General features: G+C 34.5%; 1 protein-coding gene across 1 annotated transcript in view; it reads left to right on the top strand.

Annotated features, from left to right (window-relative positions):
- The window catches only part of LOC6050385 (serine/threonine-protein kinase 32A), a 299642-nt gene that overhangs the window by 157328 nt on the left and 125189 nt on the right, over positions 1 to 17125 (top strand). Inside the window, exon 4 of the mRNA XM_038256038.1 lies at positions 12561 to 12726. Coding sequence (XP_038111966.1) covers positions 12561 to 12726 — 166 coding nt within the window. The remainder of the gene's footprint in view (positions 1 to 12560; positions 12727 to 17125) is intronic.

Here is a 17125-nt window from a genome sequence, read left to right as displayed (position 1 = left end):
TATCCAACTAATGACGGGTCGTTTGCTAAATCAGGAAATATTTGAGATCCGGCCTCTGAAATGTGTACAAATGACACTTAAGTGCTCATAACTTTTGATAGGGTTATCAGATCTTCAATCTTTTGGGCTTGTTGGAAAGGTCTTTTGATTACCTATTCAACGATGGGTCGTATGATAGATCCGGACAACTTTTTCATCAAAATATTTGAGATCCGGCCTCTAAAGTGTGTACGAATGACACTTGAGTGCTCATAACTTTTGATAGGGTTATCAGATCTTCAATGTTTTGGACTCATTAGAAAGGTCTTTTAATTATGCAACTAACGATGGGTCGCAAAATGGACCCGGCCAACAATTTCAACGAAATATTTGAGATCCGGCCTCTAAAATGTGCACAAATGACACTTAAGTGCTCATAACTTTTGATAGGGTTATCAGATCTTCAATCTTTTGGGCTTGTTGGAAAGGTCTTTTGATTACCTATTCAACGATGGGTCGTATGATAGATCCGGACAACTTTTTCATCAAAATATTTGAGATCCGGCCTCTGAAATGTGTACAAATGACACTTAAGTGCTCATAACTTTTGATAGGGCTATCAGATCTTTAATGTGTTGGGCTCATTAGAAAGGTCTTAGAAAGGTCTTTCCGACGGGTTTTCTTACAAAAACCACCCTTTTTACAATCTTTCAAACTTTAGCCATAACCGTTTTTTTAGCATAACTTTTGAAGTACTTTACTAAACGTTATGATATTAACTAGGGTCTTATGGGACCCCAAGACGAATCGAATGAGACCAAAACGGTCCAATTCGGTTCAGCCAGTTCGGAGATAATCGAGTGCACATTTTTTGGGTGCACGGACTCACATCCAGACACACACACAGACATTTGTTCAGAATTTGTTTCTGAGTCGATAGGTATACGTGAAGGTATGTCTACGAGGTCGAGTTAAGAAGTTCATTTTTCGAGTGATTTTAAAGCCTTTCCTCAGTAAGGTGAGGAAGGCAAAACCATAATCTAGAAACAGAATAATGTAGACAATGCAGAAGACTGAAGTTAGAGGACCGAAGATAGAAGCCAGATGGAAAAAGATAGAGTGCAGAAGATACATACCGTAAACTGGCGTCAATCGGGACACATGGGGCGAATTGAGACAGCAGTTTTAACCCTGTGAGGGCACAATATTTTGATTTTTCTGATTGGTTTCGGTTAGAACAGACTCAGGCCAACAAAATGTGTACATCCATTTCCAAATTTAAAAGCTTTAAGTGCTCTAAAAACTGCAGTCCCTATTCAGACTGTAGTCCCGATTCACACCAGATTACGGTAAGTGGAAAATGCTGATCGAAAATTGAAGATGGCAAAAGGAAGATGGCAGATGGCAGATGGCAGAAGACAAAAGGCTTAGGTAAGGTGCTGAAGGTAGAAGTCAGAAGAAAAATAATGAAAAAGAAGGCAGAAAGTAAAAAGCAGAGGGCAAACGGCTGATGGCCTATCTACAATCACTTTACTTAGAAATTGTACTTAGCGTAGGAATTTGAATCCATGCAAAGGAATCTGATCTTCCACAATGATAAAGTAAGCAAATTGGTGACTTGACGTATGGTTTGGAAAATTTCAAAACCTACGGCAAGTTGACGTTTCTATATCAAAGGTAAACAAACAACTGCATAGCAACGTATAACAGCCCAGCAAGTTTGCTAAGTTGATTGTAGATGACGACAGTAAGTTACGTACTATTTCTAAGCAATTTATCTGTTCTACGCATCTTAACTATTCTAAGTAAAGTGATTGTAGATAGGCCATGAAGAGAGAAGGCAGCAAACTTAAGATAAAATAAAGAAGGCATAAGTATGAAAAGAGAAGGCAGAGGTAAAATGTTAAAAGTGTGCAGTAGGCAGAGAGCTAAAATGCAGAATTTTGAAGTCTATGCAGCAATTCCCCACGAAAACAGCATTATTCGAAAAAAAGTTCTCCGATCAGGCTCAAAATTTTTCTGGGGGTTCCTTGGCCGAAATAATTAGACCCGTATTTTTTTGTTTGGCCATTAGGGTGAACTACGCCGTGTTAGGGTGGTTCGAAAAATGGCAATTTTCGTCGATTTTCGCAAAAACCACTTTTTCCAAAACATCATATCTCCGCGCCATTTCATCCGATTTTAGCTGTGTTAGGCGCAAAAGAAAGGTGATAAGTTTGGCTTTTCGGAAAAATAGTAAGAGGTTTGAAAAATCTAGCTTAACATTTGAAAAGGTCGTTTGAAAACTTAAAATGCTGTTTTGAAGGTCTCGGGACCAAAGGGCCTATGTCTGAAAATATTATTATCGGATTCCTCAATACTCTGAGATATGATTTTTTGAAAATAAAAACTGGGTTTTTCGACGCGCCTCGCGCAAAAATGGGAAAATGACGAAAACGGGAAAAAATCGACTTTTTTCACTAAAACTGCGATAACTTGAAAATTTCAGTGATGACCTATACATGTTAGGGTACCAAAAGTTGCGTATTTCTATTACGATTCCCTAACATGTATAGGTCATCGCTGAAATTTTCAAGTTATCGCAGTTTTAGTGAAAAAGTTTATTGTTTCCCGTTTTCGTCATTTTCTCATTTTTGCGCGTGGCGCGTAGAAAAACCCAGTTTTTATTTTCAAAAAATCGTATCTCAGAGTATTGAAAACATAACTTCACCATGTTTTGATACAGTATGTAAAAAAAGTATTTACACCCCTTGAGCACTATGCACAATTTGTGATGAAACATGTAAAAAATTTAAAGTTTGACAGGAACCTAGTACTACGTTTTGTTCAGAAACTCATGCCAAACATTTTGCTACAAACAGCTCATGAAAAGATGATTTCTATAAAAGTTATATAACAAATACTATTACGAAAATAAAAAGGTGCAAAAAGTTTGTACACCTTTCGAAAAATTAACATAAATAATGTTATTTGTTGACAAATCACCATAAATCCAGTCTCCCAACTCCAAATAGGCATCCTTGACTGATTAAAAATAATTTGGATTGAATATAAAGTTTACTAACTACTTAGTATAAAAGTTTATATAACTCTGGAAATTCTATATAAAACTTATCTAAACTTAATTTTGCAAACTTTTAATTCAACTAAATGTCAATATATTACCATAGAATTGCTAAATAAACATTTTGGAGTGGGTATAACACCGTTTTGGGGTATTTGTATCGATAGAATAGATTTTTCGTTGGAATTTCGTACCAACCGGAATTACGTCGTCGGAAAATCCGCCGGCATCGAACCGGTCCACAATTCTTAAGTCAACCTATGTGGCATCGGAAAGGGCATAAAATTTCCGATCTTTTGATACCCATACATCTAGGTTTTCTATAAAACCCACGATTTTAAATACCTGGGCAAAAAGTAAGTTTGATCCACGAGAACAAAAATTACGAAATTCCATACATTTTTGGCAGATTGCTCAAACAAAACCATAACAACGTTTTTACCTAGGTATTTAAAATCATGGGTTTTATAGAAAACCTAGATGTATGGGTATCAAAAGATCGGAAATTTTATGCCCTTTCCGATGCCACATAGGTTGACTTAAGAATTGTGGACCGGTTCGGATGCCGGCGGATTTTCCGACGACGTAATTCCGGGTTGGTACGAAATTCCAACGAAAAATCTATTCTATCGATACAAATACCCCCAAAATGGTGTTATACCCACTCCAAAATGTTTATTTAGCAATTCTATGGTAATATATTGACATTTAGTTTAATTAAAAGTTTGCAAAATTAAGTTTAGATAAGTTTTATATAGAATTTCCAGAGTTATATAAACTTTTATACTAAGTAGTTAGTAAACTTTATATTCAATCCAAATTATTTTTTTAATCAGTCAAGGATGCCTATTTGAAGTTGGGAGACTGGATTTATGGTGATTTGTCAACAAATAACATTATTTATGTTAATTTTTCGAAAGGTGTACAAACTTTTTTTGCACCTTTTTTAGTTTCGTAATAGTATTTGTTATATAACTTTTTATAGAAATCATCTTTTCATGAGCTGTTTGTAGCAAAATGTCTGGCATGAGTTTCTGAACAAAACGTAGTACTAGGTTTCTGTCAACATTAAATTGTTTAGATGTTTCATCACAATATGTGCATAGTGCCCAAGGGGTGTAAATACTTTTTTTACATACTGTATGATTTGTGAAATTATCCGAGGAATCCGATAAAAATATTTTCAGACTAGGCCCTTTGGTCCCGAGACCTTCAAAACAGCATATTAAGTTTTTATACGACCTTTTTAAATGTTAAGCTAGATTTTTAAAACTTTTTTCTATTTTTCCCAAACAGCCAAACTAATCACCTTTCTTTTGCGTCTAGGACAGCTAAAATCGGATATAGTGCGGAGATATGATTTTTTGAAAAAAAAAAATGGTTTTTGCGAAAAATGACGAAAATTGTCATTTTTCGGACCATTCTAACACGGCGTAGGTCACCCTAATGGCCAACCAAAAAAATACGGATCTAATAATTTCGGCCAAGGAACCCCCAGAAACAGTTTTAGCCCGATCAGAGAACTTTTTTCGAATCATGCTGTTTTCGTGAGGAATTGCTGTAGGTACATATTTAAAAGGCAGAAGCCAGACGACAGATTAAAAAAGAAAAAAAGGCAGAAAGTATATACTAGAAGGCATTAAAGATAAGGAAGAAAGCAGCAGGCAGCTACAAACCTAAATTCGAGGAAAAAAAGTTTCATTGATTCCTTCAACTTGAAGATCTATTAAGATATATAACATAAATATTGAAGTGTCCAAAATTTATTGGAATTCGAAAATTGCAAGTAATGAGCTAAAACACATTTTTTTCAACGCCGAAATCGAACGTCAATGTACTGCCCCTTCCTTCTAAATTTACCCGAAGCACCAGTTTTGCTTAACCAACAATTTAAGAATTTCGGGACGATGAAATTAAAAATGTTCTACTTTCTATTAAGCAGTGAGAGTACAAAGGAATTCCGATTTGCAGCTTTGAAAATTGCATGCTTTCAACGCTTCTTCTGCTAAAATGTAGAACCGCGAACCAGTCATAATATTAGTTTTGCGAAATATGTTTTTTTTTTTTTGCTGTCTTCCCTTTTCCGTTCAGATGATGGATTGTGATTTGTACGCTCTGTGAACCTTTCGTGCACGCGTCCGTTCCATATGGCACTGACATTCACGAAAAACATGCACTCGCCGACGACGGGCAGTGTTGCCATATGTTGCGTAAGTGCCCCCGATTCAGGGGTGGGGGTCGTAAATCTTTCACTTCTCACACTGGGACTGGTGCGTGCGTCGGTTGGAACGTGATTGATTAAGTGGACGAGAGAAGATTAATAGTGACCGGGTTGACCGCGGTGAGTTCCAGGTTTGCTTACTTTTGCGGTGGAGACTGAGAAGGGCTCAACAACAACCTAAACACGAACGAATCCACGCGCTTGAATGGGTCTAGGACCGCAATGAATATTGGAATGACATCAAACGGGCTCGAGCTTAATGAATATGCGGCTTGGCCTTGATTGGAAAATGATAATGAATCTGGAAGATGAGCAGAGTCAGATTTAGATTGAACGATGCGGTCAATTTGTGTTTAGAGAGTAGTTTGGAAGTAGCTGATGATCATTTGACTAAAATTGATGTTGATTGGATGTTTTGAAATCGATATGAACAATATTGCAACTCAAAAAAGCAAAGCAGCAAAAAAAAAACCAAAAAAGCAAAAAAGCAAAAAAGCAAAAAAGCAAAAAAGCAAAAAAGCAAAAAAGCAAAAAAGCAAAAAGCAAAAAGCAAAAAGCAAAAAGCAAAAAGCAAAAAGCAAAAAGCAAAAAGCAAAAAGCAAAAAGCAAAAAGCAAAAAGCAAAAAGCAAAAAGCAAAAAGCAAAAAGCAAAAAGCAAAAAGCAAAAAGCAAAAAGCAAAAAGCAAAAAGCAAAAAGCAAAAAGCAAAAAGCAAAAAGCAAAAAGCAAAAAGCAAAAAGCAAAAAGCAAAAAGCAAAAAGCAAAAAACAAAAGCAAAAAGCAAAAAGCAAAAAGCAAAAAGCAAAAAGCAAAAAGCAAAAAGCAAAAAGCAAAAAGCAAAAAGCAAAAAGCAAAAAGCAAAAAAGCAAAAAAGCAAAAAAAGCAAAAAAGCAAAAAAGCAAAAAAGCAAAAAAGCAAAAAAGCAAAAAAGCAAAAAAGCAAAAAAGCAAAAAAGCAAAAACGCAACAAAAATATGATCAAAAATGTAACTTCTTTTCCGAATCAAAAGCATATTTCTTCAGGATTTCGTTCAATTACATAAAATATTGTTGCTTACAAGCCCTTTGGCAAACCCACCTCCTATTTATTATTACTTATGAAGTGTTACTATTCTAATCTTTCCGGAAAATGAAAGTAATCACTTTCATCCAAGCTTTGTGTGAAAAGGGGAGGAGGCAATGGCTTTCTCCAGATTGAAATTCCCATTTCCATTTTTACAACATACATTCAAAAGCACACATCAAAGATTATTCCGCCCTCGGCTATTATTGTGAGGAGGTCCAGGAAAAGCCAGGGGTGCTCCGCCAGTTCCTTACCTCCGGTTCGGTTTTGCGGAATTCCTGTTGTGTGAGAACTAGGCACTCCTGGAACGTCAAAACAAGGACTTTCTTCCCGGTTTGGTTAGTGGGTGGTGGTGGGAGCAGGATGAAATGATTAAAGCTCTTTAGAGTTTTTGCCGGCAGGTGCGGTGTGTGTGTGTGTTACAACCGCGCAGAACAAAGTGAAAATCCGGAGGTTATTACCTGCCCTGAGGTCGTTTGATGTTTTGCACGTGAATTTCTTGCGCAAGATGACGATGGTGCTTTGCCAAATCCACAGTCGCTGTTGAATGACGAACCTCGTCTAATGCTTTCCCCTCAGTCAGTCAAGGGAGACGTCGACTTCTGAATTGGAGGTGTAATCCGAAAATCTTTTCCCACCACAACCGAGTCGAGGGCACTTTTTCTCTCGATTGGAAAAGCACTTTTCATTGTTGTGAGCACGTCGTCGGCGAAGGAAAATATTTGCGTTCTTACTTTTGGCTTTTTTTGTGAGGCTGTTTGCTTTAGGGGGAAAGCTTTTTGTCAGTTGAGCTATGAGGGGCACTTCAGTTCTGTGAGCTAAATATTGGCTCTTTTCCCCTATTGACGTAACACAGTAACATGAACATTCTGTGATAAGAATCGTTTCAGTGAGAGAAAAAAAGATTTTGCCTTTTGATTGTGGGATTTGTACTGCGTGAGCCAAAGTTATAAATATTCACTCGTTCCCAGAATATAAAATAAGGCCAATAGAGCAGATTTATCATCGTTGGAGAAAATTTACAGATTGTCTGGTAATTCTCAATTTATTCTGCGACAAATCTCTGGTTTTCAAAAGCTGTTTACCTTAAAAGCACAGTTCTAAAAAAAACAAATAAAAAAAGAGACTTTTTTTATAAATTATAAGTGAATTTCCTCTTCCAATCAAACAAACACTCCACTATTTTTCCGAAAATATTTGTCCCACTCTACAGATCCCCCCCTCCCCAAAGTAAACAAGTCACAAACAGATGAGATTTTGTCCTTATTGTTACGTGCGTGCCAGAGTCAATAGCGAGAAGGGGAGAAAAGCTCTTTGTTTGGGATGGGCCACCAAAGTGCGTGTGCTTCCGTTGACGCTTTTTGTGTGGCACTTTTGGTTTTATTTTTATGGTGGTGTTGGTGCTATTTTTGAGTGATTTGCGTGACAAAGATAAGCTTCGTGGCACGCAACAATAAGGGGGGGAAATTAACTGAAATGTAGCTCGGTGGCTTTTGAGCTGCTGTTGAAGAGTGGTTGAATAGTGTTTGGAACGGCAGTCAAGTAGCTGTCAATATGGGTCGATTGGGAAGTGGTTAATGTGATTTCTTTAACTGAAATTCATTCGCGAATTTTTTACCAATTGAAATCGTTTGTTTAATTTTTTTTTCTGCCGCCAAGAACATTGTCAATTGCATATATAATGTTCATTAAAGCATTACGTAAAAATTTATATTTATCTGTACAATACACTGAATTCGTTAGATTTTTCAAATATTTCGTTAGTTAAGATCCAGAAATTGAAATACGCAACTTTTGGTACTCTAACATGTATTTATTTATTTATTCGTCAAACATATGTAGACTACATGATCGTTGCTTAGTTTCTAATTACAAGGGGGGAACATCTATCTTTGATTGTAGAACTGTTTTTTCATGGTGGATTTTGTCATTGTGAAATCGATTATGTTATTATATTTGTTATAAGTTTCCATCATTCTATTCATGGGCCCGTGTTTAGCGTAGTCAGTTCTGTGAAAATGCAATGCGAATGGCTCACGTGCTCTCAATACGCGTGTGGGTTCATAGAAATTTAATGTTTGTAACAACTCTGGAGAATTAATTCGGTTTGCAATAAGATCATTTACGAACGAAAGAGAAGCGAATTCACGACGCTTTACAAGTGTTTCTAAGCTTATTAACATACAGCGTGCAATATACGAAGGAAGGGGAAACACTGTCCACCCTAGTTTACGAAGAGCAAATAGTAAAAATTGTTTTTGCACTGATTCAATACGGGTTTCGTGTGTTTTGATGTGTGGACTCCACACGACGCTACAATATTCAAGAATAGAGCGAACATAAGCTATGAACAATGTTTTCAATGTATAGGGTCCTTAAAGTTATAACTGAATCGTTTTATGAAGTTGAGCATATTAGTTGCTTTGAATACCATCGTGTTGTAATGTTCGATGAAAGTCATTTTAGAATCAAGTATGACTCCTAAATCTCTAACATTTGAACAGGTTTCAACCATCTGGTTGTCTAGTTTTACGTTTATATTTGGCTTATTTATTTTTCTGCTGAACAAGATCGATGTACACTTTTTAATGTTAAGTTGTAAAAGGCTACGACAGCACCATTCAAAGAATATGTTGATTTCGTTCTGGAATCTTGAAGCGTCAGTTTCGTCTTTAATTTTCATAAACAATTTCATGTCATCTGCGTAAATCGAAACGATGATATGCTTAAATATAAAGGATACATCATTTACGTAAAGAATAAAAAGTAATGGGCCTAAATGAGAGCCTTGAGGTACCCCGGAAGTAACATTGATGAGCCTAGATATGAGGCCATTAAATTTAACACATTGCGTGCGTTTTGTTAAGTAAGATTTAAGCCATGAAAGTAGATTAGAATCAATTCCGATTTTATCGAAAATGGGCAAAAACCTTTAATCGAGTTATGATTTTTTGAATCAATACAGAATTTTTCAAAAAATTGAAATATTGGTCGCAAAAAATTTTCAACTTCATTTTTCGATGTAAAATCGAATTGGCAATCAAAAAGTACTCTACTGAAATTTTGATAAAGTGCACCGTTTTCATGTTACAGCCAATTTAAAGTATTTTTTTTTTTGAAAATAATCGCAGTTTTTCATTTTTAAAATTAGTGCCCATGTTTGCCCACATTTGAAAAAAATATTTTTAAAAGCTGAGAAAATTTTCTATATTTTGCTTTTGTGAACTTTGTTGATACGACCCTTAGTTGCTGAGATATTGCCATGCAAAGTTTAAAAACAAGAAAATTGATGTTTTCTAAGTCTCACCCAAAAAACACACCATTTTGTAATGTCAATATCTCAGCAACTTTTGGTTCGATTTACAATATTAAAATATGAAACATTCGTGAAATTTTCCGATCTTTTCGAAAGCAATATTTTCAAAAAATGTAAATCAAGACTAACATTTCAAAATAATAATATTGAATATTTGGCCCGTTTGAAATGTTAGTCTTGATTTTAAATTTTTGAAAATATTATTCTCGAAAAGATCGAAAAGTCTCACGAATGTTTCATTTTTTTACATTTTAAATCGGACCATTGGTTGCTGAGACATCGACATTAGAAAATGGTGGGTTGTTTGGGTGGGACTTAGAAAACATAAATTTCCCTGTTTTTTAACCTTTGCATGGCAATATCTCAGCAACTAAGGGTTGTATCAACAAAGTTCAATAAAGCAAAATATAGAACATTTTCTCAGCTTTTCAAAAAAAATGCAAATTCAATTTTACATCGAAAACTCAAGTTGAAAAATTTTTGCGACTAATATTTCGATTTTTTTTTTAAAATGTGTATTAATTCAAAAAATTATAACTCGGTCAAAGATTTTTTGAGCATTCTGGAAATTTCTGAAAAGTTGGCATATGATGTCCTCTAAAACATATCAACAAATAAAAAAAAATCAAAAATAGTGTTTTTTGCAAATAAAGTTTAAATGTTTAAATGTTAAATAAAAATTACCATTTTTTTACCGTGTATCATTTTTTTTCAGTGTAGTCCGTATCCATACCTACAACTTTGCTGAAGACACCAAATCGACCAAAAAATTCCTTCAAAAGATACAGATTTTTGAATTTTCACATATCATTTTTGTATGGACAGCTGCCAAATTTGTATGGAAAATTATATGAACGAACTAATGATGTCAGCAGATTGATTTTCTTGGAGAATTCGGGAGCGATTTTCTTTTGCGTGATTTGCCTCCTCTCTCTTTCTCGGGTGAAAAAGGTTCGCAAGCGATATTGATTGTTTTGCGATTATTCCATCCCTGATGATTGCTTAATTTTGGTTATTTTATATTGTACTTGAATCATGAGCAATTCTCAAATATGTTTGCTTTTGTTCCACAAAATGAGTTGTACCCCATTTTTCATTCATTTTGTACTTATGTCATTTGTACTACATATTTTCAAAAGAGAATCCATGTGAGTTTTAAGGTTCTTGATACATGAGCATTTCTTTGAATCATGCAATGATGTTTGAAGATTTTTTTCGAGTTTTTTTTTATTGTTTCGGTTATGAGCCTTTCTTATTTTTTTATAAGAATGGCTTTTTTTGGATTTTTGTTAGTTTTAGTTTACCTTAAAATAGACTTTTGAAAATTGAATTAACATTTACACAAGAGCAGAACTTACAATTTTTTTTGGGATTTATATATCTTTTCGATTTATTGGGAACACTATTTATAAACGTATTTTATTTCTTTTGTAATCTTTTTAATCAATAAAAAAATCTTGAAAAAATAAAAGTTTTGTGAGTATCACTTCTTTCAAACATCAAGAAGTTGTTTAATAATGTTTTTTTTTTGTTTTTGTTTTTTTTTTTTTTGAAAAAATGAAGGATGATGCCTATTACGTTTTGCTCCGAATCAAATATTATACAAGAACAAGGATAAGTTTAATGAAATGGGTTTGCATGAAGGTAATGAAAATATGTTGAAAATAGATTTTCTATAGCTATTTTTTTTTTGCAAAAATAAATAGGTGGATTATTTTGAAACGTTGGTATCCCCACGTTTATTCCTTCCCTGTGCTGTTTGAACATCAAACTTAATCCACTTCAACGAATTATCTTAGCAGTAAACTTTTCGCAGTTGGCCTGCCCATTTAGAAAAGAAGGATGTTGGAAGTAATCACCCCGACATTCTCCAGGTTGCTTCCGAAAAGTTGGCTGCGCTAGGGTTAGATTAGACAAATTAGACAAATGAAGTGTATTTTTTTCGATTTTCAAACTTTCAAATTAAAAAAAATGCAGCACTGCCAAATAGTTGATACCCTTGCCGGAACATAGCTCAAAAGCTGTCTTTTTTTATGCCTTATAGCACTCTTGCGACAAATTTGATTTGATTTGTTTGAATGTTTTATGCATTTAAAATATTATATCCCTTAAATTCTGACTTTTCGAAACATATCAAATTAAAATAAACAGATCTCTCTACGGTTTCTATACGAACTTGGGCCAATAAAGTAACTCTCAATTCGAACAAGGTTTTAAGCATAAAATTGTTTTGCACACAGAGCTTGAGTGCATTCTACAAAACATGCAAAATCAATGATTAATTCAAAGCCTATGAGACTAAATCCAATCCAGCGGTCGTTGAACTTCAAGCAATCAAGATTGCAAGATTGCACCATCTGCCAATTAACCTAAAATTAGCAAAATCGTAGCTCAAATCGTCGCATTATCCCCATCTACCACAGCCCAGCCTTCAAGATAAATCCCTACAAGGCAACAAACACGTCCAAGAATCCCCCAGAAGGCTCCACTTTGACATCAGCACCTGCTCATTAACATTGGTCCTCCACCCCTATATCTGACCCCGGAGGGAGGACGGACAAATACCGATGTCGTACCAAATGGTCGCCTTTGCGGACCACCTGGACCGACTAGGGTGACGACGCCGGACAAGGGTGACAGCCGGAACCGATGTGTAGGTCGTAAATGGTCGACGACGGCTGGCCTGTTGACACTTGACAAGGAAATGCTTTCGTGGTACAATGTATGCTGTCTTTGCATGTAGCTTAGACGCCTAAAGGTTGTCCCCTGAGATGTTCCAGAATGTAACAGCTGCTGATGTAGGTCTGGGTGGTCGAGGAATTTCAATTTATTGTTTCTACTCGTTCCGGAGTTCGAAAGTATTTAATAAAATTGATTAAAAAATACTCAACATTCCCTTTTTCCTCTTGCCCCTTCCAGGTCTGCATCGTCCAGAAGCGCGACAGCGGGAACCTGTTTGCGATGAAGTACGTCAGCCGGAACGCGTGCATCGGCCGGGGTGCGCTCGGCGGTGTCCTCAAAGAGGTCGAACTGCTGGCCTCGCTGGAGCATCCCTTTCTGGTCAATTTGTGGTTCTCGTTTCAAGGTACGTGCCGGTACGAGGGGTCTTTTAATTAGCACGTAGTAAAATGGTTCGCGGTCTTCGCGGGAGAAAATGGATTTTCATCTCCACTTGGCATAATGTGGCCCTCGGGACCGCACAAATTACATTATCATGACACTTTGCGGAGGAAAAATCTTAAAAGTCTAGCGGTTGACACATCAAAGTAGAAAAAAGTTTCTTCGTCACAAGCTCTTGCTTCAGCCATCATCGCCTAGCTGATGTCCGTCTGGTGTAAATCAACAGAGGATATAATTTACAAGAGTCATTGGATGAAGTGCACTGAATGTTCCGAATATTTTTTTTTATTAAATTTATCTACTTGATAAGTTAAAATCTATCGATTAATTGCCTTCCAATTTCAAAAAATTAAGTCTTTAGTGGAATAGTTTCAGAAGGCTTTTTTGACGACTGAATGTATTAAACATTCAACGGTTGGGCTTGATTTCATTATTTTTAAATTTAAATCCATCCCAAACTCTTTAAATGTCAATATGTTTGGGGGGAGGGATGGAGCAAGGTTTCAATATTCGAATGAAAAAAGTGATTTAAATGCAAACTCATTTTTTTTAAATATGCATGAATAGACGAAATTTTTGTTGCGCGAAAAAAAGGTTTTGCGAGCCTAGCATATTTAGAATAAATGACAGTGCAGGACAATGAAGTTCAGATTGTTTTGAGTGCATTAGCCTTCTATTTTCATTGGTTGAGTTTTTTTGGAAAAACACTTTCATTGTTTTGGACAGAATTTGACAGGAGGGAAAAAGGTCACTCCCCCTTTATGGCTAGTTTTAGCGAACTTTATCGCGTTTTGGCGATGTGTATAGAAAAATAAAATTTAAAATTGAAAATACCAATAAAAAAAATTAATGTCCGAAACATTTATCCGACTTAAACACAAAAAAATAATTGAGAAGGTTGAAAAAAGTGATGCTAGAAAATTGATTATTTTTCGATGTAATTTTTCCCCAATATGTGAAGAATAAGTATAAATTTTAATGATAAGATGTAAATTTACAAATTTTTAGAGGTCATATTTTCTTCTTACTCAAAATCTCTAGTCCCACACCAAAAGCAATTTTTTTTACTGTTAAGCTAGCAAAAATGTAAGGTGACTGATACTGAAAATTAAATTTAAAAAAACAAGGTTTGTTTTGAGATAGAAATACATGTACAAGGTTTTAGATAATAACAATTCCAGCCCAAAACAGGATTTTTTATGTTTTTTTTCTTGACACTCTCCGATTTCAATGAAACTTTGCAGACATGTTATCCTACACTAAAAAAAAAAATTCTCGAAATCGTGAATTAAATTCAGGAATGCGAGAACCACAAAGGGATATATTCACGTTTACAGTATGTAAAAAAAGTTTTTACACCCTTGGGCACTATGCACATTTTGTGATGAAACATGTAACAATTTAAAGTTTGACAGAAACCTAGTACTACGTTTTGTTCAGAAACTCATGCCGAACATTTTGCTACAAAAAGCTCATGAAAAGATGTTTTCTATAAAAAGTTATATAACAAATACTATTACAAAAATAAAAAAGGTGCAAAAAAAGTTTGTGCACCTTTCGAAAAATTAACATATATAAAGTTATTTGTTGACAAATCACCATAAATCCAGTCTCCAAATTCCAAATAGGCATCCTTGACTGATTAAAAAAATAATTTGGATTGAATATAAAGTTTACTAACTACTTAGTATAAAAGTTTCTGGAAATTCTATTTAAAACTTATCTAAACTTAATTTTGCAAACTTTTAATTCAAATAAATGTCAATATATTACCATATAATTGCTAAATAAACATTCTGGTCACGTAAGTGCTTTAAATATTTTTTTAATTCGTAATTTAAACATTGTAGTATCTCAAAGCATCGTATCAAACAGTGGTCAAAGACAAACTTGTAGGAAATTTGACGGGCTTTCCGAAAAAAATAGACTGAAAGAAGAAAAAGTGGCGTCACTTTAATGAGATTTTGTTTTATTTATATTTAAAAGTTAAAATTGAGGGTGAGCCCACGATTTTTCTTCGTTAATTTTTTTGTGAAAATAGCCTAAAATGTTACAAAAAGACTCACGAAAAATGCATAATGGAGCAACTCTCCTAAGAAAATACAAAAATCATTTACTGAAAACGTGGTTTTAAAAAGTGCTCCAAACGTCAAATATTTTCAAAACCGAATACGGGAATCGATTCTCCAGACACATTTTTTTTTAAATAAAATTGTTGAAAAATTAGATTTTTTATGGGTTTTGACAATTTCTAAATGGTACAATGGTCAATATGAAGACTTTTATGTAAAATTGTCTGTAGAATCGATTCCCGTATTCGGTTTTTTTTTTAATTTTGACGTTTAGAGCACTCTAAAAAAAGGTTTCAGTAAATGATTTTTGTAAATTTTTTTCAGGAGAGTTGCTCCATCCTGCAGTTTTTGTGAGTCTTTTTGTAACATCTTAGGCTGTTTTCAGAAAAAAAAGAATGAAAAAAAAATCGTGGGCTCACCTTTAAATTTGGCCTTTAAAGTTAAATATCAAGAAATCTGACAAAAGTGGCGTGTTTTTTTCTTTCAGTGTATTTTTTATGAAGGTTCGTCAAATTTTCTACAAGTTTGTCATTTACCACTTTTTGATACGATGCAACGGCTTAAAACACTCACGCCCTTCTCAAATGCCATTATAGAGTGAAACTGGCTCCATATACACAAAAATGTTTTACTTAAGCTTAGGATAACATTTCTACAAAGTTTCATTGAAATCGGAGAGGGTCCGGTACAACCGATTCCCTATTTGACATGGAATTGCTCATAAATTAACATATACAAAAACAGAACAACTCTATTTAATAGAATTTTGTAAAAAATAAATAATTTTTCATCTAAGATATCGACTTTCATTGAGTGTGCATTCTGGATGATAAAAAATCCGTTTCATGTTTTTTGTGTTTTCTCAAAACCCGCAAAACCAACGTGTAATAATGTTCGATCATTTTTATGGAAATTATTCACAAAGCTTCTGAAACTCTGAAACGCTGACACAATAGATACTAGGATGTAATAAAAATGACAGGAGCTGGCGCTCCACGCTTCAATTTTAAATGGGATTCAATTCGTAAAATAGATTTTTCCAAAAAAATACACTTTTTGAGGCATTTTGGCCACTAAAGCGTTTATTTTCAACATCACCGTCGTGTAGGCCAGATCCTTGCCCATCTTTTGGTATATATATCATTGAAGTTTGGAGCACCGTGGAGCTTGGTACAAACCTTCAAAGTTTGGCAATTTTTCAAAAAATCGTCCCCGGCAAAAAAGATATGCGTCGCACCTCGCAATTCCCGAAACGCCTCAAAAAGTGTAATATTTGAAAAAATATTTTTTTATGGGTTAAATCCCATTTAAAATTGAAGGGTGGAGCGCCAGCTCCTGTTATGTCCAATGGAGCTCATATTTGGGGTTTGGGCTCAGTATGCCCTCCGGAACAAACCCCTGAATGCCCGCCACTGCACTGCAAACAAAAACTTCCATTTTGTGTTGGTGGTTTACATCCAAAAATCTAATTGCGCAAAAATAAAAAATAAATTCTTCAATTTTGAATAAGTTTATAGTTACTACCAAAAATGCACTTTTTCAGGTATAGCACAGTATCAAAATGTATTTGGCAGTGTTGCCAATTTCCCGATGTCCGACTTCTAAGGAACTATTGGATAAATATTAAATGTGATGGTGGAAACATAAGTGAATAATTTAAAATAAAATGAAATAAAACAAAGGGCAACATTTATTCAGTTTATAACTTTTCAAAAGTTAAGCTTCATTCTAATATTTTGAAAATAACAAGTGTTATCGAAATGAATGTTTTTAAAAAAAAAATCTTTTTCTCAGAGGCAACTATGAGTCCTGCTTCAAATGTTTTGGAACAATTTTTGCTGGATGTTTTCATATTTTTTTCGAAACAAATCTTTTTAGAGGTAGTCAAGTTTGATGATGACTTTTATAAGTTAAACATGTTACCTTTTATTTAAAAAAAGTACTTTTAAATGATAAATGATTTTGAATCATATAATTTTGTTTGTTGGAAAATATTTTGAACATTGGTAAAAATTACGATGCACTGTAATTTTTTTTTCGAAAATCTCGGATTTTTTTTAAACGTATTGAAAAACCAATAAAACATTTTACAGCACTTTTTTTAATTAAAATGTACATTCCATGGCTTGCAAATTTCAATTTTCATTTATTGTCCCTTCAATCCTCTCTGGTAAGGCATAACCTTCAAAAAATATTTGCAGCGGTCTAACTTGAAAACTGTCACTAAATAAAAATATATGCATGCTTTTTTCGAATGTTAGTGCAATTTTAAATCAAAAATAAATTTATCGT

The sequence above is a fragment of the Culex quinquefasciatus genome, chromosome 1 (genome assembly GCF_015732765.1).
Source record: "Culex quinquefasciatus strain JHB chromosome 1, VPISU_Cqui_1.0_pri_paternal, whole genome shotgun sequence".
Taxonomy (NCBI): Eukaryota; Metazoa; Arthropoda; class Insecta; order Diptera; family Culicidae; genus Culex; species Culex quinquefasciatus.
The sequence above is the reverse complement of the archived record's forward strand: the minus strand, read 5'-3'. Positions and strand labels throughout refer to the sequence as shown.